This window comes from Phyllostomus discolor, chromosome 7, assembly GCF_004126475.2.
Source record: "Phyllostomus discolor isolate MPI-MPIP mPhyDis1 chromosome 7, mPhyDis1.pri.v3, whole genome shotgun sequence".
Taxonomy (NCBI): domain Eukaryota; kingdom Metazoa; phylum Chordata; class Mammalia; order Chiroptera; family Phyllostomidae; genus Phyllostomus; species Phyllostomus discolor.
The window spans coordinates 24,610,639-24,636,859 of NC_040909.2; the positions used below are offsets into that span (position 1 = coordinate 24,610,639).

A 26,221-nucleotide genomic window follows, 5' to 3' on the forward strand; every position below is an offset into this window, starting at 1 on the left:
TGTAATCCAGAAGTGTGAGGATACATTTGTTGCAAACTGCATGCAAATAGAAGGGGGACTCCTCTCGAAATTACATCCTCTTGATAATAAATAATTGTTGACCTACTATATATAACTGTAGTGCATGTCTTGTTAAAATGGCAAGCGTGTTTTACCAAAATGAAAAGAAAACATTCATTTCTTTATAAATATTTTAAATAGTTTAAATACATATTTCATACCAAGGATATAAAAATAGCCTCTCTCTTTTTTTTTTGATAAATAAAGACATATTCATTTACATGGCAAATAACGTGCAATAGCTAACCACTGGCCACCAGCTCTGTTGGACTGATTGTCGAGGAGATGACATGCAGTGACATTCGTCCCTTTGCCTTCACAAAGGGAAAAACAGGTCAGCAGGAGCTGTGCACTCCCGAGGCCAACAGTGCTACGGATATTGTTCAAGAATGACAAGTAGGCACTCAGGAAAAACCTTTGCTGCCCTTCACAAAAGCCACCCAGGACAAAACGGATCCACAAATTCTCTGTCTGGGACTTCTAGCTGCTCAGACCCTCAGGGTCTTTGGACTTTTTTACTAAAGTCTGTCAAACAGACCAGTTAAGTTCATACCTGTACAGAAAAATGCATCTATTATGTTTCTAGGATCTTGAAAGTGTTGGCTACAGTATGGAGGTGATGTGCCTTTGCCTGGCTCCCCAGCTCTCTCCTGCAGGACTCCAAGCCTTGCTTAGTCTTCGCGGCTGCCAGAGGCAAAAAAGGCAACTAAAGCCATCATGCAGTGGTGGGTGGGAAACTGGCAGAGCCTCACGTGCACTAATATCATACATTTATGGCTTTATTATCTTTCGAGTCTGCTGTGCTTGTGACAACTTCCAGTGGAAAGTTCTCCAAGGGTTTGGTAGAGATTGATGCCATTCCTTCCCGATCCCAAGATCCTGGCAAGTTTTCCAGACTGAAGGAGCTCACGGCTGCCTGGCTGAAGCTGCCCTCCTCTGACCTGCTTGGGAGAACCAGGTGCAAAGATGTTTCTGAGGAGGAGCAGATGGAGGACGAGAGAGTCTCTGAGATGGACTGCAGAGGTGTCAGCGTAGTATCTGAATGTGGAGAGATGCACCTTAAATATTGCAAATGACCTTCTTGGACAACCTGGTAGTGGGCAGGTGAAAAATCAAGGTTTGGAGAAGGATGACGTTCACCGCCTGCAGGGTTTTGCTGCTCAGCAGCTCCAGTCCGTTGGGGGCTGCTCTCCACAGAGGAGGGATCCACACTCCAAATGTCTGAGGTGACATTACCGTGACAAAGTTGTGCTTGGGGATAAGCAGCTCCACCTGCTTGCAAGTGCAGGCAAGGTTGGTGCGTACTCCAGGTCATCCTGGTCTGTAAGCTGCCTCTGGAGGGACACACAGAGGCGGTGTGCAGAGAACAAAACCGTGACGGCTGCTGGGGTGACAGGACGTTTTCTAGAAGTTGCATCACATTCTTCATGTCTTTACCTAACTGGGAGACCTCCTGAGTCAGTGTTGTTACCTGTTTGGATAAAGCAAAACGAAGGCATTAGTCAGCAGTGCACGGTAGTGATCTCAGAGCAGTGAGGCAGACAAGTGAGATTTCTCAGTAAGAAGGTGAAAGGCTGCTCCACCGCCAGCTCCAGTCAAGTCCAAAGGGTGAATGGGGAAACTGGGCGCCTGAGCTAAAGCCATCCTCACTCTGAGGGACCCTAGAGAGACAGTGTGGCATTCTTAATCCATGTTTCTGGGGTTCTTGAGTAGAATTAGACGTGTGGGTCCATCATCTCCTCTCCCGTATCTCTTAAGTCCAGACAGTGTCCTTTACTTCCTCTGAGTAATGGGTGCACAGTGATGCACAGAGTTCCCCTCAGATAATTTTCAACAGTGCTGGGTGGGGGGTGGGTGGGCGTGGCAGGTAAAACACTCAGCATGCTCCCTGTCCAGAACAGACACCCAGAGAATGACAGCTCTCGCTTTTGTCACTCCTGGTTGAGATCTAAGGTCCAGAGACCACCTGGCCTTCCATGAGGATGAGGGTGGTGAGTACGAACTCACACCAGGTGTGTGAGGGAGCGAGTCTGTGAAAACGGGGAGAGCTGCAAAATGAGAGTTAGAAAAAATGGGGTATGCAATGTAGGTGAGTACAGGTAACCACTGTGGGGAGACTGGGCAGGCTGGGATTCGCCAGTGAGCCCGGAGCCCCATGGAATTACAGCCCAAACTGTGTGGCATGGGCTTTAATTCACTGTTTCCAGGTGAGACATTCAGCTTTCATAAGATTTTCAAAGGATGCATCTCTCAAACACTTAAGAACCACTGAGGGACCTTCATTATTTATTTTACACTTAAAACTAATAATAAAATTCACTGGAGGATTTCTTTTCCTAACAACCAAATGCCTTTTTTTTAACCATATATATTTTCTAGTCTGTGGTTAGATTCATAACACTAACTCATACTGTAATATTTTGCCTTCATTTTTGTAAGAGTGTAGGTTGTAAAGGACTGTCTCTGGGTTGATGTTGGTATCATGACCACTAAACTCTAATGTAAGCAGCCAGACCCATTGGGAAAATGCCACTGGAAAATAAACCAAAACAAAATGGTCAGTTCAACTTCAATGTTGCCGAAACCAAAACTGTTGTTATGAGCAGACTTTCCTCCACATTTAAGTGTATGTTCCTAGTTTATCCAGTAACTTAATTCAGTCCACTTCCTCCGAATGAATTCTGAAACTAATTCTCCCCGGCAGGCCCATCAGGAGGTGGTGCCTTTCAAATCAGACTTTGAATAAAGGCCAGAAAGAGGTTTTTCTATGGTTCAGGCAACCAACTGGTAACACCTGCCTTGAAATTGCCAGGCCAAACTGTTTCCGTCTTGCTGTTGGCGTTGAACTCAAGGGACTCAATCGAATACTTGTTCAGCCTTTTTAGCAGATCTGAAACTTCTGGCAACAAAAAGATACCTCTAAGCCTGGAATTCTGAATGTGGGAAAGATTCTATGTGTTTTGAAATTTTCTCTGCAGGTTGTTGGTTTCATAGCTGGCCAAGTCTCAATCCTAAAGTGCAGGGTTCAGGCTAAAATCAGTACCTGGATCTCAGCACTGGAGAATTTCACCCATGAGTTCTCTCTTGGATTCATTAGCTCTCCTATCAAAATTTCAGAAGAAAACACTGATTTAATGGCATGTTCAAAGGGACACATTGACTCCATTTCTGTAGGCTGTCTAAGCTTAACTCCTGTTTCAAACTCAGTAGGGCTGCATCACCTCAGTTCCTAATAAAAATGCTTTTGATCAGCTTTTTATGCATATTGAGTAAAGACACAGTTTTTGAAGAACAATTTGCATGTTTGGCTCATCAACGATTGTGTTGTTCCATAAATGTTTGAGTAAATTTATAATGTAACGTGTTTTTAGGTACATTTTCCCTATCGGATCTACAAACAGTCCCAAGACACCAGGGATACATTATTATTGCCTCACCTGTAAAATGGGGACACTAAGACCAGAGGACAATGAGATTTTAAGGTCCTTTATTCCATGAATGAAGTCTGGAATAAAGTTCAGAATTCAAGCCTTCTAAGTTTGGTACTCTTTCTGTTACAGCATGTTGCGCATGGAAAGAGATGTTGCTTAAGAGTTGAGAGAGCTTCACTAACGTGGTCAGAATTTGTGAAAAGCACAGATGATACAAAAAAATACCCTCATGTGTAAAAGCTGTCTGAAATGGTCATGCAACATCAAATCAGTAAATAGTGCCATCTCTAAAAAAAATCTAGGAGACTGATTAAGTACAGTAAAACCTCTTCATAGCAAATTATGTGAATTCAGTGACAACGAAAGAGGTTTGCAAAAATCTTAAAACAAATAATAGGTTAACAGACATATTCCCAATGAGTTATATTTGTGGCATTCATAAAAAGCAGATATTTTGCCATAGTTGATACACCTTTCCATGGCTATGTTCTTGACACTTAATTTTACTGTGCATTTGCCACAAGTTTGAGGACATGAACTTTGAATGGGAACCCAGTCTTGACTGGTTCCAGAAATGTAAACAAGCATTAACATTTTCAGGAAACGGAATTATTATATTAGCTTGAACTAAAAGAAGCAAAGAACCCAAGGAAACAGAGCTTTCTTTAGCTCTAGAGGGTAACAATTTATGTTAGGGAAGATTCCTGTCATTGTGTCACTTGGGACACACCCCTGCACCTTATTAAAGTTACACTAGCAAATTAATCCCTATTAGGTAAGGGATCTCTCCCTTACCAGGACAAAGCCAGCTGCCACAAGGAGAGATGGCATCTCCTGGAGGTGGAGACTCTAATAATACTAAAGGTGACAATATACTGCTGCAGAAAATGCTGTCAAGTTTCACTGTACTTTTGTTTACTGCTTCCTGCCAGGCTCACTTACAAAATTCATTCTGAAAGAAGAAAAACGCTGGTTTAATCAAATGTCCAAAGCCAAGAATGCAGTGTCCATACTTCGTAGGTGCGGCAAGGAGGTTCAGTGCTTTTTCACAGCACGCTAAGAAGGTGGACATTTGCTAAACAGGTTAGTGGGGCTACTTTGTGAACAAGGCTCCATCCACCTAAGGCGAGGTGTGCTCAAAATACAACCAAAAAGCAGAGTACTGCAGAGTGACTTCAATGAAAACAAAAACATCGCCCAGATCAAATGAACCAAAGGTCTCCCACTTGGAACTTCATAAATCTATAAATACTTTCTGTCACTCATATTAGAAAATACAATCTCTTTTGGAGCAGTTGTTATAAAGCCCTTAGTAAGCTCTATCTACCTCATTTTACAGCGGCCCAGTTTCCTGTGTTTCCCATTGGAATGACTACTGTGGATTCCCAGCTCCCTGTTCTTGTATGTGCTGTTCTCTCTGACTGAGTGCTCTTCTCCTCAGCCCCTTTCTGTCTGGTAAGTTTTTTCTCTTCCTTCAAACTTTGAATTCCCCATCTTCTTGGTAGAACTTTTCCCTGACAGCCCATTGAAAGTCACGTAGGAGTTTGAGCATCACACAGGACTGTCTGCTCCCAAAGAGACTGAGTTCCTTGAGGGCAGAAATTCTTCTTTATCTTAGTATCTCCTGGATTCTGGGCAATACCTGGAACACAACATGCACTCCGTAACCCTTGAATGCATAAATAATTCAATTCCTGCTGTTTTGAAGACCTGGCCCTCATCTATTTTTTAAAATTTTACTGACTGATTTTAGAGATGGGGGAGAGAGATACAGAGATTTATTGTTCCACTTATTTATGCATTCATTGGTTGCTTCTTGTATGTGCCCCAGTTGGGGATCAAACCTGCAACTTTGGCATATTGGGGTGATGCTCTAACCCAAGAATTTCCAACAAATGTGCCATGGTGCACTGATGTGCCACAAGAAGTTTTAAAACCTGCAATACCTGATAATTTAGTCAGGGGCACTGACCTCTTTCCCCTAGACTGTCAAATAAAAAAGTGACAACAGCCAACGTAACAATAGTTTCCTGGTGTAAATGAATAAAAAATTATACCTATTTTTTGTGTGCCTCAGAATTTTAGTAATAGTTTATGTGTGCCATCAGATTTAAAAAGTTGGAAATCACTGCTCTAAGCTACTGAGCTTCCTGGCCAGGTCTCACATCCCCTTCACTTTTGTTCTTTTATGTCGTGATTTTATCATAAATATCGTAGGCAGAAGGTGACTGTGACAAAATTATATTGGGGTATCTATAATTGGCCCTTTGTCCCAAGTAAATATATTAAGAGTTATGTGTTTTGACTGTTAAAGTATTTTAAATATAAATTTCTTAAAGCAAGTCCTTGTTATCCTCTAGCTTTTAAGAGCAGATGGCATTTTTACTGTTAAGAATCCCTGTTATTGTTTTTCCTTCATAATTGTAGAAATATGTCTCCTTTGGCCAAGGCTTCTGCTAGACTTCATTTATCTTACTGCTTTGACACTTGTCTCAGCATGAACTTGATGTCTATGGAACTTTCCCCTATTAACTGACTCCCCTATCTCATGGCTGTGCTATGAGCACCAAGCGACAAATTCAGTTACGTTATCAGAGTTGTTTTACTAGTTCAAACTTGGCAAACCTTTTACATCCTTTGTTGCCTCCCTGGATGAGTATGTATGTACGTATTTATTTTTTGAGCAGTCATCTGACTTATAAAAAGATGTAACCAATATTAAAGTGATACAAAATACCATTTTCAAAACAACATTAAAAAGTGAGTGTATTTAACCATACTCAGCTCATAACAGAGAAAATGGGTGAGTGGAGCAATAATAACTCATTCCGTATCATGTTTAATGAACTGGCAACAGAGAAAGTTAGTTAAACGAAAGCAGAGGAGCTTTGCCTATTAAGTATTAGAAGTGAGGATCTCCAGAATCATGTGGCATCTGCTCAGTGTGGTACCTATGACGAGAAATGTACATGATGGGAACTCCAGGGATCTTCCTGATTCTTCCTTGAAGGTTCTGGTCAACTGTGGACACAGTGTATGTAACACTTGTGCTGAGTTACTCTCTGTACTAAACAGTCATCTGCATAGGTTCCTTTGTGTGTGCATGGTGAATCATTCAAGTCTTATATCGTTGATGTTCCCTAAAGCCACTCAATGCCTCTGCCCCAATCTCTCATTTTCAGCCATTACACAGTCAGTTAGGCAAGGGATACACTTGGCATACAGACAGTGCATCATTGACTGCACTAAGTCCAGTGTGGCCTTACTGGAAAAGTTGATAGAGCTGGTATCAACCAGGATATGGTACGGTGGGCCCAGCCACATGTTATATTGGAGAAATAAGCAAGAAGAGTATTGAGGGACTTCTCTTTCCTTAAGTGCAGTAGGATCTTTCTTTTCTTTCTTTTTAGGTTTTAATTTATCCTTTTCTTTTGGTCTCTGATCTCTCAGACTAAGCATTCGCTTCATGGTTGCATATTTGCTTGTTTTCTTTTGCTTCCCCATGTTCACACCACACTCTTGTTTCTTCTGGAATTACCATCCCTGGGTGGGTATTTGGACATGGCCTTCTGACTATTTATATAGATAACAGATAAAGAAACCATAACTCAACACACATTTTTTTTCTCATACTTGTGTATTATGTTCCATTTTCTTTATCTATTTTTTCTCTTCTTCCTCTTTCTCCTCCTCCTCCTCATTCTTCTATGGATAAGAATCCGTCAATCTGGAACTGTTGGCCAAACCAATTCGCCATCACCATCTGTATAGCCAAGTGTTCACATCCAAGATTTTTCTATCCTTTCCAATGTCCCAACTGTTAGAAAGAAGTGATGAAAACACCATCTGTGCTTCCAAGTGGCTCAGACTTGTCATCTGTCCATAATAACCCACACACTGATCTTTCCATCCCTCTAAGAAGGGAATCACTAGCTGCCATCGTTTTTCTGTTTCTGCCATACCCAAGTTTCTCAGAACTTCTGTTGTTGGCTTAGAAATAGTCATTGCTGCCTACATTTCCAGAATATCTATTTTTTTCCTCTGATGTTTAATTTGCCCCATTGATATGATGTTACTTCTCAATTTCTCTGAGTCATATTTCCACAAGGGCTTTCTTGAGAATGAAATAATATAATGGAGGTTAAGGTTTAGTCCCCACTATAGCTGGTATTATATGAAGATTCCAGGTGTCTCAATTTGATGATGTAACATAGGTGCTATGCTTAGTTGAAAGCTTCTGCCTTGTAGAGAATATTAAGCCAGGAAAGATTTAGACCAAAGAAAATATAAGCCAGTTACCTATATAACTCCACTTGAGCCTCAGCATGGACAGGTAAACCCATTCCTATTAACACTTCGACATAATTAACACTGGAAAAAACAGTCTACAAGTTTTAGCATTGCCTTGCATGGATCTCTGATGTAGTAAATAGTAACAGCAATAACCAGAGCCTCTGAAACATATTGATTGAGGTCCTGTATCTCCTATCTAAGTTTTGAGTAGTTGCAGTGAGATGGATTGAGAATTCTATGTGAAGGGTGTACAAGCCCAAATACAACAATGTGCACTTTGGTGTGGACTAGAATTGAATGAAGAGCAAGTGTGCTGAGGGCAGGTATGACTGGTCTTTGTTGTTCTCTATAATAGCTCAAGGCTCTGCACCAATTCTGCCACCTATAAAACTTTGTTGATACATGAATACTTTAATGAATATTAAGTTGCATGGTTACTCTCTCAGTATGAGTTTCTGTTGTTTTCATTTGAACTTCAGTAATTTTTGCTAATCTCCCCTAAATAGCACTGTAGGACACAGAAGTCAGTGTCACTGTACTCGTAGCAGGTAATAATATTTCATATATTTCAGTCTTATGGAAGTCCCCACTATTTCAAACAGAGACTTCCATTTGAAATTTTAAAATATTGTGTTATTACATGGTGCAAAGAATCCATCTGTGGTGCTGGTGACCTATTGTCCCCGTGCACTGCCAGCTTTGGTAGTGAAATTGTATGCAGTTGGTACAAACACAGATTTGCTGTTCTGGTGTGTCTTTCGACAGTGCCTTTTGGGAATAGGAGCATGAGTTTCATAGTGAAGACAGGAATGTGTCTTTGAAAATACCTTTCATTTCATATAGAAATAGCCTTCTTTTATATTATATAGAAAATAGCCTTCTTATATATTATATTTATTCATGTTTTACACTTCTCAGCGTTGGCCATTGGTATGGTATGAATCATGAACTCTGAGAGTAACTGGGACTTCAGCTGATGGGGGAAAATGTGATTTCCATTTTTGTGCATTCAGTGAGCAGATGGGGAATGCATCTGTTAATATAATCTTCTTAGCTTGAAGAGCTCTTGACCCATCACTCAATTTTTGCCAAACATGTACACAGTTTCCTGCTAGACACAATTTTCCTAAATTCAGGGGTGCTAATTACACCAATCCTCTCCTCCTGCCTTGAACACACATACGTTTTCACAAGCTCTGATTCAGGTAATTAAATGGTCTCTCATTTAATCCTTTGTTATGTTGTGTATTTATCATAGGATTCAGACAAGTTCAATCAAACTCCGTAAGCCGGCAAAACAAAAAAGATGATCGGCCAATTTCATCCTTGTGTCTTTTGTTTTACAAAGCATTCAAAAACAAGTGGTAGTCTTTTTATCTGTCAGCTAAAATAATAATCATACTCGACACTTGCATGAATTTTGTCCAGATGAGGGTCTCAATCCCATTGCTAATGAAAGTTGTAAATCTCTGTCTACAGCTGGAGAGACTAGAATGCTGGGAGGTGAAGTGGCTTATCCAAGGTCACAAAGGAATTGTACTAAGGGTTTTACTCTTGCAGGTGCATCCCATGCCTCTTAAATGATAATAAGAGAATTACAAGTCTAGCATTACCAATACAAAATGACCAATTACAGTCTTGAAAGTGATTACTCCAGTGGTTTCACTGAATTTCTGCAAGCCCAGGCCTTTGGACACAACTTTATTACTCTAGCTGTGCTATGGTAATCCATTATTTATCAACCCTTTGATTTCTTTTCTCATCTATTTTTCTGCTTCCTGTGATAAAGTATGATTAGTATCCAAAGTGCTGTGTGGCTAAGGGCTCCTCACTGCTCTCAGTGAACACCATACAAAGTCTGTCTCTTCTCAAATACCAACTGTACAGGACCGTGCTTGTAAATATTTAATGTATATAAAAATCACCTGAGGATCTTGATGCAAGGGTATATTCAGATTCAGTAGGTGTGGGGTGTGGCCCGGGATTTTGCATTTCTAATAAGCTCCCCATTGATGCCAATGCTGCAGGTCTACACTCCACAGGGTCAGATCATTAGCTCCCATTCTTATGGATCTTGTCCCTTTTATATCTCTTCATGTATTGATCTCTTGGTAAGAGTTTAACATTTAGTGCAGCCAGCTCTTTCCAATTCCTTTGGCAAGTCTATAGTTGAATTTTTCATGTTTTGATTTTCTTTAATTTCTTTCAACAAAATTTGTGGTTTCAGTGTACAAGTCTTCTACCTCCTTGGATAAATTGATTTCTAAGCATTTTACTCTTTTAGATGCTATAAATTGAATTGTTTTCTTAATTTCTCTTTCTTATAGTTCCTTGTTAGTGTTTAGAAATACTACTGATTTTCTATATTGATTTTGTATCCTGCAACTTTACTAAATGGGTTCTAAGGGGTTTTGTGTGTGGGCGTACGTGTGCGTGGAGTCTTAAGGTTCATGTTGTTTGTGATTTTCAAAGCGGCTGTCTTTGTTTTTGATGGCTCTCAGCATTTGAGGGTTTGCTATCTTTGTCTCAAAAGGTAGGATCTCAGCAAGTACCTAGATGTAAGCTGATTAGAAGCTGGACCCTCAGGCAGCAGCTGGGAAAGTATGCAGTCAATACCCTACCGAGGAGAAACTGGAAGATGGGCAGTTTTACTTGCCCTCTCTGTGCTGAGCCTGGGTACACAGCCACAGGGGTGCTATTGCACTGATTTAAAAACTTTCTTTGTTTGCTATAGACCTGTGGAACCTGTAAACATAAGCCCATTTGGCTTTCAAAGCTCTGTGTTTGGGGGGCCCACTCCTCAGGTAGGAGCCTTAAAAACTGGGGGCACTCTGTATGTGGTCCATGTCCTTCAGTTCTCAGAGAGAAGCTGGGAGTTGGGGGTTCCCTCCTGATTATATGGCCTGTGCCAGAGGTGGGGTTTATGGTAAAAGAATATCTCAGCCTTTCCCATCTGTTTCCATGTGGGTATTTTCTCACTTGCCTGGTGTGTAGGTCCCACTCAGCTAGTTTCTGTATTTCTCTCAGAAGGAATTGTTCTGTGTGCAGATAGGAAGGATATCCAGGAGTTTTTTATGTTGCCATCTCGGAGCATTTGCTATCTGTTTTATGTATTTCAATCCATTGCATTTCTTAACCTTACTAAATCTCAAATTGCCCCATGTTTGGCCAGTGGGAGACTCTCTATATTGGCTCCTGAGTTCTTTTGACACCATCCTAGAGGTATTTGATAGCTTTCTTGCTATCTGGTATACTAAGGTGTTCCAGACTCATCATGTATAATTCATACCCCAGAAGTGAAAACAGACACTTATCCAAGAAACTCTGGTTTCATTTACTGGGAAACTGTTTTTCAAGACCATAATAGAGGCATAGAGTTATTTACTGTTATCGGGCTGGTCATTGTTTTTATTTCTTTTCTGATGAAAGAGCTTGGAGATGTATGTGTATATGATACTATATAGATTCATAGTATTTCTAGTTCTACTTCAGATTTACAGGGTTTCTACTTGACATTCTATATTACATTTCTATTTCCTCTGTTTTAACATTGTGAATTTTGTTTATTGAGGTACAACAATGATAGCCTTTGCTTTATCCCTCATTATACATGTAGCTGTTTCAGTGTATCCACACCAATGCTACCATTACAAATTACGATTGTTGAGAGCATTTCTTATCCTTACTAAAAGTAAGTTAGACTAATTTTTTGGCATATTCTATCCTAATCCTCTTTTCACATCCCCCTTCAACAGTTCTTCTTTAATGGTTCACTCTATTTACATTGTCTGAGCATATGGCTTTTAACAACGTATGTTTTCTCCCTTTTAACTTTCATTTAGGCTTTCATTTAACTTTCAAAGCCTTCAAATTGTACACTTGAAATGGATAAATATATAATACCTTAATTATGTCTCAATAAAGTTTTTTTAAAGGACTTAATAAATAGTATGAGAAATGAGACTTCTCTCTAAAAAAGTCAATACATGTTGCTGTTTCTGTAAAGCTCAGTTTTTGTTTAGGCAGGTTACATATTTCATTCTCTTGAATATATTTAAGACTCCAGGTGGACTAAAATGGCCTAATAATAAGTGGCTCTTGTATGTACCTTCAAAATAAAATGCTGAAAAGTGGCAACGGAGCACTGAAGCCAAAGCACACCCTGGCAAGCAAGGCTGATCGGACAGGCTGCCCGTGTTCTCTCATTTTGAAAATGAAGATTCGGTTACGATTATTTTTTCATAAAGCTTGGCAGATTTTTTTCTGCCTACTTTTATTATTATTTTGTTATTTATATGTTTAGTGTAGTACCAGGTAATGGTTAAGTATTGTTAAATTGGCCTATGGGGTCTCTTTGTCCCTAAATTTATAAGTCTTACAGAATAAATGCACTTTACATTCATACCATGTCACTAGTACATCAAATTATTTAGCTAAAATAAGATGCATTGAAATATGAGCAATTTGGCCTATCATCCTGTATTCTAAATTTTTAATTAAATGTCTTTTTAGCAAAAAAAAAGTCTCAGGTGAAAGTAGTCATTTTCATGATCCGGTATGTTTCTCTTAAGTACATTCATTTCCATTTTATTCCATAAGCATAGACAAATAATTTCTCCCCTACTGCTCTGCACTGGGTACTGTTAGGTAGCTGCAGACGGGGGGGCGAGGGCTAACTTGAGAATCACCTTTACCTGAATGGAGGAATAACGTCCTGTGAGGAGGGAGTGAGCATTTGACCCCTTCTTGAGGGAGGGCGAATGCTTGGTGCTTTACATTTGTATTAAGTTCTCCTAACAATCCTCTATTGCAGATTTTATTATTACTGTTGAATAGAGGAGAAATCTGAACTTAGGGAAGGTGAACACTTTGCTGAAGTCACAGAGTTAACTTTATGTGTAGGATCAAAACCTCCATTTCCAAAGCTCCTTCTCTTTCTCTACTGGTGTGTTTGCTGCCTTGTGCCAGCAGTGGCAGAGCGACAGGCTCCCTTGGTGGGCTTTGCCACGACGTCTTTCTGGGTCAGCGAGCTTTCAGAAATGAGAACACACTCCAAACCTTACCTACAAACCTTTTTCAGAAATGGAGCCTTTGACCTACACAGCCCATGGCCCACACAGTGATGTTTTGTTGTTATTTTTAAAGTAATTCCCTTACAATTGCACAATTTTTTTCTCTGCTGTAAAGCGATGACAAGGTTTTCAACAGTGTTCTAATATTAGCAGCTGCCCTACATCTTTTAAACTGTCTTAACTGCGAATGTAGGTTATCACAAATATTATTCCTTTTCTGATGTTTGTTCTGTGTTTAACCAGCTGGTTTTGAACTTTACATATCAGTGAACAATTTCGTTACATCTTAGATGTTTAGCAAATATCGAAATGCAGTTTCTGTGGCGCTCTGAGCTTTATGCAAGTCTCAATGGGCCTCACGGATATTGGGGATTGACGTTTTGGTTGCAGAGTTATTGTCATGCAGTACATCCTGCGTTTATTATCATTTCTTCTCTTGCTTACTCCGAAACAAAGAATAGAATAAACAAAGCATAGAGCAATTAAAGGATCACACATGTGAACAGTAGAAAATAGGTGAAATGGAAAATCTAGGCTTGGACTTTTTTACTATGTAAACAACATTACTTTGTAGGAGATATGAGGAAAAAACTAGTAGGGGTTTTTAACAAGGAGAATAATTTTACAATTTGAAGCCAATTTGTATTTCTATTCTGCTTGTCTTAGAGGGTTTTAATGCACTTCCCAAAGGGTCAAGACTGTGAATAAATTAAATTATGTATGAAGGATAATTTTTTTTACTTAGGCTTCAGCCATGAAGAAATCAGATCTTTTCCTATAAAGAAAGCTAATCCTTTAGGGAAGGAAAATTGGACCATTGATATTTTTATCTTGCTCTTTTTATTTCAATATATGACAAGATAAAAAGATTTATGTAATCTCACTGGCAGAGCAAGCATGAATACAGAATCACACTGGGGAAATAGTTTGTTTTTCAAGTAGTTATCTGTTGTAACATATCGGACACTGGTTCTCATTATCAAAGGAAAATCATATAGGATGTAGATTTATAGGTGTCACTTAGAAAAAATTATCTACATTCCAAAAGATGAAGATACAAACACATTTTCCCCTCAGAATAATTACTAATGCCAGTGTTTGAGCTAAGATTTTGGCTAATCAGTTCTTAAAATCACTAAATGATCTTCTCAAATGTGAAGGAAAATAATTGAAATAGAATCAATAGGTGATTTTAGTTGAGAACAATATCTGAAAATAAATTGCTCAATAGAACGTTAACATCCAATTCTCCAACAGGGTATTTAGTTTTGTTTTTTGGCGGGGTTCATTTTTAACGAGAGCTTATTTGGGTGATCCAGTGTCTGGCCAAGTCCTTAGGACTTAAGAACTGTTAGCCCAGTTAGGTTTTCTGTTCCTGTTTTGTTAGTCAGGCCTTGGGCCATCTAACTTCTTGTTAGCAACAATCTCACTTCCAGGGAGGACAGGCTCAGAAGGAGCGGACGAAATGCAGGTTTCGAAAAACCTTTGAACTTTATGACAAGCTATCCAGTCTTCCATTATTACAGATAATTGGAAATTGATTATAATTACATAAATTTTATTTCTCTCAAATCTCATCAACATCATCAATTGGTTACATTTACTACTAAGATCTCATTAGATAATCTAAAATTTTAGTCCTAGAAAGAGATTCTATTCCAGTATCTGCGCCTGCCCGTGGGATTGAACTCCACAGAGTTAATGGTCTCATTAACAGACTCATTCTTTTTGCTTTCCTTTCCGTTCTGCCTTGCTACTCTAATCCTCCATCTTGCTTCCTGGGTTACCTCCCAAATAATCTATTTGGATCCAATCATTGTCTCAAAAATCTGTTTTTTTTTTCTCTCAAACTGTATTTTGTTTTGGGAGGGGGCATAAATTAAGATAATAATGCAGAAATTACCTCTTTATTTATGCAAAATGTCCATAAAGTAGATAAGTGGTTGCCTAGGGCTGGATGTGGGGACAGGGATTGATTATAAATGATTATGAGAGATCTTGTTGAGAGGGTAAAAATATTCTAAAACGAACTTATGGTGTATGTTGAACCACTCAATGAAGTTACTAAAAATCATTGAATTGTATACTTGAAGTGGGTGAATTTTATGTCATGTAAAATATGCCTCAATAAGGTTGTTTTAAAAATCACCCTATTTTACATAAACAGAAGGTGGGATTCACAGAGGCACATTGCTCGGAGTTGCACAGCAGGTGCGTGTCAGAGGAAGGAACAGAATGTCAGGCTGTTTGATTGCTCTCTTACTTTTGGTTCACCTGCGGACTAACGATCTTGCTTTAACACATTAAAAATTAAGGTATGTGAAAAAAGTGAAAAAGCACTTATTAAACCAATATCAGTACATTTGATAAGCTAATTATAGTAACGATCACTTATTGTGTACTTTATGCTAAACAATTTACTTAGATTATTTCCATTTCACAGCAGACTACAAGGTAGTCATAATTGCTACCCCTTTCTACACAGGGGTGAACAAAGCTTGAGAGAAAGCCAGTGACTTATCAAAGGTCATGTAACTCATCCGAGGCTTAGTGGGAATTCATCCATGGTGATCAGACATCAGAGCACATACTTGTACTTTCTATCTTATACTGTTTCTGCTGGTAACTAGGATTGAAACCTCCCCTTACCACTCCAGCATGACCAAAGAGACAGCTCCATACCTCACTGTTGAGTTTCTTTATCTGCTGCTTGGTCTCCTCTGCTTTGATGAAGAGAACAGCAGCTCCAATCTCTGGGTCTGAAAAGTGACACACACACAGAATGAGCCCTTCAGAAATAAACCCCATATTTGAGAATTGGGGCAATAGGAATAGGAAAGGAAACCCGAGCTACTGCCTTTAAAGTTTCCTACACTAATGTCAGTGCACTGTGGTTTCTATCTCCCTGGGATTTGACAAGCATCTAGTTCTCCTCTAGAAGGCACGTGACACACTCTTTGGAACCAGGAGCACATCATGATGGTGGTGATTGTGACCATAGTGACTGAGTGCGACCATGGCATATCTCCCCTTCCTCTGAATACAATCACTGCCATGTTCCAAGATGTCGCATTTTTGAGAATTCTCTAAATATAATTATATATATATATATATATATATATATGGCTAGTGCCCAAGTCATGCAAAAAGGATGTTCTTTTCTTTTTTTTTTCTCTCCTGACTATTGATTTCTGTGCTCATGTAAGCATTTTCCTCCCACATCTGTTTCAGGTGCTAATCTCCACTAAAAGTTTTCCATCTCCTCCTGTGTCGCTCTAAAAGGTAATTTCTCCCATATCCTGGTTCTCTCACCTCCACTTTTCCTCCACCTTTATCTTCCAAATACATTTACTTCTGTCAGGGATGAAAGTACAGATGAATCATGGCTAGATGCAGTAGAAAGGATAAATTTGCATCATGGTATGATCATTCTAAATATCCTAATTCTGGTCAATTATGAGTAGAAAACTTTTTTGTGGGAAAAAAACTCATTCAGAATGATCAGAAATGGGAAGTAGTAAGAATGTATTTTGCAGAGATATTTTGCAAATCTAATCCATTGATAATGAATGAATGATTAGAGGTCATATAGAACTGGCTAGGCCTCCTTTTGAGGAGACAGCAATGAATGAGTAAAATATAATTGACCTTCATGAAGCTTAAAGTTTAGCAGGGAAAGAAATGTTTGAAAAGTAATTATGTAATAAGTTTGAATTTCATATTAAGGGAAATAAGGAGTTCCTATAGGAGCAGAATAATAAGAGTAAGTTTATATTTAAAAAAATGTTCACTTTATGGAGAAATGTGCAAGATCAGAAAGGAGACTTTGGTAGCAATACAGGCAAGAGATGGATGTGGCAAGGAAAAGGGGAGGCAGTAAGGATAGAAAGTCTTACTACCAAGAGATATTTAGGAGATATAGTAAATAAAATGGGTTGCATGAATGAATGACTATACAGATAGATGTTGGGAAAAGGTGAAAGGAGAAGCTAAGAAGGAGGTGGGACCAAAATAGGTGGATGGATGTGGTGAGGTTCTATGTATCATCTCCAGGCCCAATTATCTCCAGGCCCAGGTGAGCAAAACAAACAAACAAACAAACAAACAAACAAACAACCTTCTATCGGGGACATACCACCAGTTCTCATAGCAAATAATCACACCAGTTTCACTATACCTATGATTTCTGTGACCCTTACCCTAATCAGAGTCATATCAGCACATGTAAGTCAAAAGAATGAATTAATCAGGATTGTTGACTGACATTTGTGCTCCTTTTCTCCGTGTTCCCCTCTACTTTCCCTCCATTGGCAACTCTTACAAGGACCTTCCCATCTCCTCAGTAGATAAGTGCTGGGAACAATGATTGCTGATTGAGATGGGATGTTGATATTTTACCAATGAAGACACACACTCAGAACTGTACATTCAAAAGTCCTTCTTAGGCTTGGCTTAGGGATTTGCTGCTTAGCAGAAGATCCTGACACAAGGATCTCAGAGCTGGGTGGGAAGGAGGGGAGAGCATTGGCAGAGGAGTGCTGGCTTTGTATCTGGTAGTGTGCTGCTAATTGTTATGGATAGTTTATGCCTATTTAATACTTCTTTATTATCCTCTCTTTAGTAACTACAGAGACGTCCTCTTTATAATTTATTTGTTATTTCTGGCCTTTATTATGTTGACGATTCCTTTTTATGGCCAATGAACTTAAGAATGAAAGGGAGAGAGAGGAGCCTGAGCTAGGTTTGAGGCTACTCTTCCATCAATTCACCATCACTAGAGGGTAGTGCTTTGTATAGTTTTCCACAATTTCTAACATTTTTGCATACTTCTAAGTTGTTTATCCTCTGACAAAATGCAAGTACATAACCTCTTACCCAGTAAATTGGTTAAATATAGCCAATGTTCCTACAGTACACAACTAACACAGCATTTCCTCTGGGTAGTGTTTTTGTGGATTAGTCTGCATTTATAATAGGAAAACATGATCACCCTCTGGCAAAGAGCAGACATTTGAGTCTCCTAGCACACTAGTCACCTGAGCTGGTAAATGGCAGGCCATCAAGCCTGGGCAGAGGGACAATTAGCAATGATGTCTTCCTGACTTGGAGATAACATAGACTCAAGTCAAATTATTCCATGGCATTGATAAATTCTCTATCACATGGAGAATATTCTGAGAATGTGGAGGCAAAATACTGCCTATGCCAAACAGTAGAAGTTAAAAAGAAACATCACCCCTTGAGGAGGCTAAATATCTTTACCTCCAAGGGGAGGAGAAATTCGGGGTTCTGGCCTGATTCGTTCAGAGACAAAGTCAAAAGTCTGGCTTTCTTCACTGCTGTTTCCATCTTCAATTCCATCGACAATCCTGTTTAAAATAAAGTGTATTGATTAATTGTGAATTTATGCCATGTGTTCCAAAATGTCTACAAAACTTAAAAGTACTGTGTTTCTAAATTCTAGATACTCTAGAGCTATATCTAAAATTCGACGTGGAAGCCTTTAGCCTTACAAAACTATTGAGCTCCTAAAACACAGCAAGTATATATTGAGATGTGCTGTAACTATAAAATACACACTGGATTTTGAAGACTTTAGTAAAAAATTTAAATTATTTCATTAGTAATTTTTATATTGTTTACATTTGAAATGGTAATATATTTGGGGCACATTAAATTAAATATATTATTAAAATTAAATATTTTTACTTTTAAAAATATAGCTATTAGCAAATTTGAAATTATGTGTGTTGCTCACACTTTTAGTCCATGTTCTATTCTATTGGACAGCAATGCTGTAGAAAGTAGATTCAAAACTTTAAGCTACAGAAGTCCTCTCATCTAAATTTATATCACATCACAACTCTATCTAGAGTTAAAATGTTTTAATCTAATGATGACAGCATCACAAAAATAACTTTCATGACACATTCAGTCTGTATTTACACAAAACTCTAAAGTGAGAGTTTGAAAAATTATATTTAAATTACTGTCAGTACTTAAGCTACTATTCTTTTCTTAATAATAACATCTAACCCACTGATTATTAAAAAATATTCAAGTCTCTTGTAGAAAATTTAAACATAAAGGCAACAAAAATCAGAAAATAAAAATCACCTGTAATCCATCACTTCTGTTAGCATTTTAAACCATGTCCTCAAACTTTTTTTCATGTATAAAAGAAAATATGTTTTTTCTAGTGTAGAATGAATTGTACATTAACATTTACTTTCCAGCTCTAATACATTTCCTCCTATTTAAAATTTATTATTTTTCATTTTGTTAAAAATTTAGAAAAAAGAAGAGTTAAGCAATGTTTTCCCATTATCACCTCCAATTGGATTCCTGAATATGTAATGTCCACCTAAGCCTGTTTAGCTTTTTTCTTAATATTTTCTTAAATGGATAAAATGTTTTCTTCAAATCAATAATCAAACATATTGTATATCTGAAAGATCACTTACAAGTAGAAAAACAGAATTTGAATCCAGATTTCAGAATTTAATCTCAGATTTTAGACAAAACCTTCAAGTTTCACTTCTTACATCTTTATAGTAGAGGTAATATGAACTAGTTTATAGGATTTCTGAGAAGATTAAAAGCAATAGTGAATGTGAAATTGCCTAGCAGAGTACATGGAACACAGAAAATGTTCAATATATTTTTTTCATTTCTATTTATGATTCTGTGGTATGTGATTTTTGCTATTACTTTTATGTGCCACAGAATACTTTCATATTCTGTGTCAAAATTCTTTATCCTCTCAATTACCTTGAGTTGATCCTAAAGTGAATATTTTTATCTTTTATTTATTTTTTAAATATTTTATTTAATTTATTATCTATGTTTAGAGAGAGGGAAAGGGAAGAGAAAGAGGGAAACATCAATGTGTGGTTGCCTCTCACATGGCCCCCACTGGGGACCTGGCCTGCAACCCAGGCATGTGCCCTAGACTGGGAATTGAACCAGCTACCCTTTGCTTCACAGGCAGGTGCTCAATTCACTGAGCCACACTAGCCAGGGCTGGATATCTTTTTAAAAAATTAAAAATAGAGCCAAGCTTGTTATGTACTGAAAAGGCCAGAAATAAAACTAATCTCAGTCATCCATAATGATGAAGCAAATAGTATGAAAAATAAAAATCAACACTTAATTTTCTTCATAATTTTAACTCATTGCTTCATAGAACTTTTGGTAAGATTGGGCACTGAGGGGTTAACATCTATGGACTTTGTTTCATCTCTTTTATTTCATTTAAATTTACCAATTGCAAAATTACAATGTAAAAACATATGACTATAACAATAGGTTGAACTGAATGGGTGGAGGATGCTGAGAAGGAATTGTGACCATTCAATAAATCCTGTTGAGAATATAACTAAAACTATTTATTCTCATGCCACATATACATCCACATAGAGGCAAAAATTACACACAAAATTCGGGGAAGCTGAAGAATCCAGGCTAGGATCTTGTGTAGTAGGAAGGCCCAGAAGTCTGAATAATTTACTAGCTAGGTATTGGTTGAATAAAAGGCAGCCCTTTTCACCTGGGAAAGAATTAGATGATGTGAGTTCTTACCTTGGACTGAGGTCTGGGGGTGCAGCACTATTCAAAGTTGAAAGCTGTAATTTCAAGTTCTTCTCTTTCCTTTTACCATGGTTAGGGGGGTCAGTTTCCTGTTTGCTTTTGGGGGAATTTGAACTGGAGACTCTGATAGGTGAGTGAAATGGCACTGTTCCTGAGGCCAGCTGCTTCAGGCTTAAACCTAGATAGCCTTTACTGCTTCCAACCTTCTTGCTCCTCGAAGTGGATGATCCCCTTGTGTAGATGGGAGAGAGGGAGGCTGTCTCCTCTTCTTCCCCCTCCTCCTCCTCTTCCTCATCTTCCACAATGGATGGGAGTCTCTTGTTGATGCTGCCATTTCCCTTCGGCTCTGACTAAATCAGTGGACAATTATGGATTAGTAAGGATTGCAAAGACCTCTTGAGAGATATATTATTCATGCTGGAGGTCCTATCTGAACAGGGTCCAATCTCTTAGAGATTTACTTCTCATCAAAAGTAAAGGCTTACAAGATTTTGCTATTAGTTATTCAGGTCTTAAAAGCCTCCCCATTTCTGATCTTCCCAAGGTTTATCTTCTGTGCTTTCTCAGTATTAGCCCACCAATCCTTCTCCTGATCTTTTAATCTCTCTTGGTGGAAAGCTGTGTGAAAGATGTATTTTACCAGATTTGTATCTAGGTTTTAATCAGCCTGCCACTTGTAATAGTATGTAATGGCATGGTCTTAAGAATAAAGAGATTTTTAATTTTACCAGCCAGTCTTGGGCCTTGTTATTTTAAATTTACAGGGTCTTCAGTAGAACTTTATGTAGAGTAGCAAAATTATAATGCCCTAGAGAATAAAAATCTTCCCTATTTTGGATTATGTTGATAGAATAGGATCAGCAGTGTCCTTAGCTACTATTTCCTGCTTTCCTCTTGGTCTTGAGTTAGCTGGTGGAAAATGGGGCAAACCATTCAATCTGCTCCCTTTGTAGAGCCTTGGGGAGGCTAAGGAGAAAGTCTTACCAAGCCCCACCCTAGGACCCCTGGGCTCTTGGCTGGGGTCATTCAGCCTTATAGGCTAAGATTAATCAAGAGAGAGAAGGGGAAAGGACAACTGAGGTGATGATGGAGGGCGGGGGCAGAGAGGGCTGCAAAGGCTAAGTAGTGGCCCTGGTCAGAGTCACTATGAGTATCTGTTTCTTGCTCTGCCTCACATGGCTTCTCTGCTCCAAAAGCTCGATTATTATTTTTCTATGCCTCAGTTTCTTTTGAAGATACAATTACATATAGCTGTCCATCAAAAATTTTTAATAAAAATGAGATAAACTGAAAAGACCTTCAAGTACTATTTGAATCTCATGAACTCACATTGTTATTACTTCACCTTAATAAATAGTTGGTTATTGGGGTATATGGATTTTACTATCTCAAAATAAAAGATATAACAAAAAATGAATTTGAGCCTTAAAGGCAATAGCCCATTCAGTTTAGGTCACAACTGTTAAGTGAAACGATCAGTTTATTCATATTTTTTTTTGCATTTCATTCTTAATGGATCAAATTTCTTAAGAATATGGCATTATTAGATTCATCTTTCCAACTCAATACAATTATTTTAATTAATGGTAAAGTGATAAGTTATCTACTGGAATAGTCATGATATGGCTTTTATTTCTTTTTTGTTTTTCACAGCATTAAAAATGTGCTTTTAACAAAAGATCCACATGAGTTGCAGGAGAACATTTGTATACTAGTATTATAGAATAGAAAAATTAGCTCACATGGCTAAAGACACAATAGGACAAACTTATCCAAGCAATGAAAAACAACAGGCAAATTCTCTAATTGGACTTCTGTTTCCATTTGCATCGGCAATTGAATTATTCCTTTGTTTCAAGTAGGCTCCAATGGGTCTCCTAAACTTGTCTGACTAATAACCTATGGTGTTTGTTTTTCTACAAGTTTGTTTAAATTTTATTCTTCCATTTTGTCATGGAGACTTGGCGCTTTGAAAACGTTGCTTAGATACTGTCTTCTGTGATCAAGGCAGCTGGCATTACTTAATACCAAGAATGAATGATCCCACCTACCATCATTACACACAGGGCCCTTGTTTATTAGATCATTAAACACGAAGCCCCACATGCAGTCTCTCTTCAGGAGTACCACTCTCTTCAGAAACACCATCTCTCTAGAAACACCAACCTTCCTTTGGTAGCTGCCTTAAAGTATACACTGTGTATACACTGCCATGAAGTTCAACCATATAGCTCTTCCTTCTCTTCTGACCCACCTCCTTATTTTTTCCTGACAAATGCTTCCCTGAGGGCAGGGAGGTTTTTATCCCCACAGTCAAAAGAATCTCTAATTTAGTTCATGACATTTTGCTGGGATAGTCAATTCAAACTCAAAAAGGAATAAATTTAACTGAACCTATCCAGACTAAAGGGAAAGCAGAAGAAAGTCCAGTGCTTGAATGTAGAGTCTTTTGAACAGTCCTAAAAGTCCTGTGACTTAATTAGCCATAACCTTGGTCAAGTAATATAATTGTGTAAAGCTTTTGTTTTCTAATGTGTAAATTGGGAATGGCGTGAGAAAAAATTAGATATTAGGTAATGGAAGTTAAATAGTTAGCAATATGCACTGCAAGCACTGAAATTCTTGCCCTGGTGGTGATGATGGTAATCATGAAGAACATAGAAACAGCAATTACATCAGGGCAGGTGATACAGAGGGTACTGGTGACCTCTTTTTGCATAGTTTTCCTCTCACTCTTAGTTAATGAACTCTTAGCAATGCACCTTGCCCAAAGATCAGCTTTTCCAGTTTCTCTTGCTATTTGGTTTGGCCATGAGGCCAAGTTCTGGGATGACAGCAGGTAAGTGAACAGGTTTTAAGGAACTTTAGGAGGCTTCCAGAAAGAAGAGAGCCTCATTCCTGCTCTTTCAGTTTAGTTTCTAGTCTGAAACATTTCTTTAGCTTCTGGTCGGAAATATTGATGATGAAAAGAATGGGTCACCAGTGGCCATGTTCAACAATGAGAAAATCTTTAAAGAATGAAGCCATGCATTAAGGAAAATGAAACAGATAGATGAAAGCGTGGGGCACTATTGATACACCGTGACAGCGCCCACCCCTGACTTTTTCCATGACAAGAAATAAACATCTATTGCTTTGAAACCCTTATTATGCTGGTGGTCTTGATACAGCAAATGAACTTCAGCCAAAACGGTATAGAACTTTTTTTTGAAAGCTGAAGATGTTGTATTCTTGGGACAGATACTAGGCTTTAGATTGCTATGATGGGGTGAGAAATTGGAAGTGGAAAATGCAAAAGAAGGCTAAATTTCTCTTCATGAGAAAAGAACATAAGAAACGTCTTGGAGGGGAAGGGCTACAGTAGTGACAAAAGGCTACCTGTTGAGGAGCGTTGAAACATAATGACTATTTTGCTAGTTCCTGAGGAAGGGATTTTGAAGAGACAAAAGAAAGACAACTTGTGCCTGAGAGAAACTTGGTTGAAAACATTGAGATGTTTTCAGACCTCTTAAGGAGTTTCTCAGTAGCATTAAAAGTAAACTCTGTTTGTCCACCCTCTTCAGGAAACTGTCAATGTCTTGGTGATGTGTGAGGTAATTCGATATGTTTGTGTTCCTGTGTGTGTGCATGTCTCTGTGTGTGCCTCTCTGTGTGCACATGTGTGTGAAAGCTGGGTTCTGCCTCAAGGAGAGGACAGACAAGAAAAGGTACTCTTGATAGGGTTGTTGTCACAGGGTTATTATTGCTTTTACAATTTTTAAGTTTTTTTCAATTACAGTTTATAGTCAATATTATTTTGTACTAGTTTCAGGTGTACAGCACAGTGGTTAGACAATCACATACTTTACAACGTGCTCCTCCTGATAGTGAGAGTAGCCACCTGGCACCACACATAGTTATTACAGCATTATTGACTAAGTTTCCTATGCTGTTCTTTACAACCCCGTGACTGTAACTGCCAATATATACTTGCCAATTCCTTCACCTTTTTCATTCAGTTCCCCAACCCTCCTTCCTTCTGGAAATCATCAGTCTGTTCTCTATATCTATGAGTCTGATTCAGTTTGATAATAAAAATCTAGACAATACCAATACATCTGACAAGTTGCTTTATTGGGAAAGCTTTTTTTCTGAAATTAGAAAATTCTTAAAAGTTGGGACTATCTTAAGAGATCAAGTGAAACTACTTCTAAAATATCTCTGAACCATAATTTTTACATTATGGATAATCATGTTGTAGCATCAATTGGATGTTTATATGAAAACATTTGGCTACTAATTTTAAACACAATGAAAGTACCACTAAGATCAATACCTCAGGACTTTGCAACTTTTGTCAGGTTTTGGTGACAACCTACTTTTCAACAATAACAATAAAACCCTTAAATAGAGATATGAGCTTCAATACTTCTATTTCCAAACTCAAGAAAGTCAGTCACCACATCTTGCATTGAGAAGTGTGTTAGAGATCTTCAAAAATAAATATGTAAAACCTTCAAGAAGATACAGATTTACTAGCAATTTTATAGATTTTACATACATATTTTTCTCTCTGGCAAAAACCATACCTGTGAGACCGTAGATTTGTTCGACAATCTTGATATCACCTGAAATAAACAAATGAACAAACAGAAGTTGTAACAATCGTTTAAACCTTAGCAGATGGTTTGGGACTGGGTGAAATGTAGGAGGCAGGGGAAAGAGATGGAAGTTTGGAGAGCGTGGTCGGGCGACTGATCCACCTGTGTAGGCCAGAGAAGAGAAAATACATCCTGAAAGATACTGGAAACACCTCCCACGACCCACCCTCTAGGAGCTCTATTGTTCAGAGTGTGTTATAACAAAAAGGAGGGAGCAGCACATTGAATGTCTGGTATAGGACACCGCACCTGGGAAATAATGATCAAAACAGTAGGCTTGTTGGCTGCAATTTCTGTCTTTTTTTTAACCCTCACCTGAGGACATTTTTTTATTGCTTTCAAAGAGAGAGGAAGGGAGAGAAACGTCAATGTGAGAGAGAAACATCAATTGGTTGCCTCCCATATACATCATATGTGCCCCGGACAGGGGATTCAACTGGAAACTTAGGTATGTGCTCCTTGACTGGGATTTGAACCCGCAACCATTAGGTTATAAGATGATGCTCCAACTAACTGAGCCACACCAACTAGAGTTACAATTTCCATCTTGATACTTAATTCACTCTCCTTTGTTCACCACCTCCTTTATTATGCTTTATTGCACTTTTGCTGAATTTTCTCATTTTCCATGATTTTTTTCCCCTCTGGTCTGTGAAAACAGAAATCCATGGAAACTTTTCTTATTTACCCTCATTTTTGCTTGTTTAACCACCTCCCCTTCCTACTTGAACATAGGTGGGAGTCATGTCTTCTTTCTGTCCCATTTGTTTTACTCACTATGATGATACTTGAGAACAGGATTAGTTCCACTGGGAATCCAAATCCCTTGTTTAGTTGAATTTAAGATCTCATTGAATCCACCACATTCCTATATACTAACAATGAAGTTTCAGAAAAAAAATGAAATAAAACAATTGCTTTTGCAATTGCAACAAAAAGAATAAACTACCTAGGAATACACTTAACAAAGGACGTGAAGGACTTATATACTGAAAACTACAAAGCATTATGAAGAGATTGAAACAGACATGATGAAATGGAAGATCATGTATCGTCGACATGTATAATTGAAACCTATATAATCTTATTAACCAGTGTCACCCCAGTACATGTAATAAAAAGAAAGGAGATCCCA

At 38.3% G+C, this 26,221-nt stretch overlaps 1 protein-coding gene and 1 pseudogene across 1 annotated transcript in view; both read right to left on the reverse strand.

Annotated features, from left to right (window-relative positions):
• Positions 1–571: 571 nt before the first annotated feature.
• Positions 572–26,221, reverse strand: part of KCNH8 (potassium voltage-gated channel subfamily H member 8) — a 279,545-nt gene continuing 253,895 nt past the window's right edge. Inside the window, 5 exon segments of the mRNA XM_028518251.2 lie at positions 572–1,531; positions 15,539–15,615; positions 18,119–18,225; positions 20,438–20,796; positions 25,015–25,053. Coding sequence (XP_028374052.1) covers positions 824–1,531; positions 15,539–15,615; positions 18,119–18,225; positions 20,438–20,796; positions 25,015–25,053 — 1,290 coding nt within the window. The 3' untranslated portion in view covers positions 572–823.
• Positions 6,231–7,153, reverse strand: LOC114501598 (annotated as a pseudogene).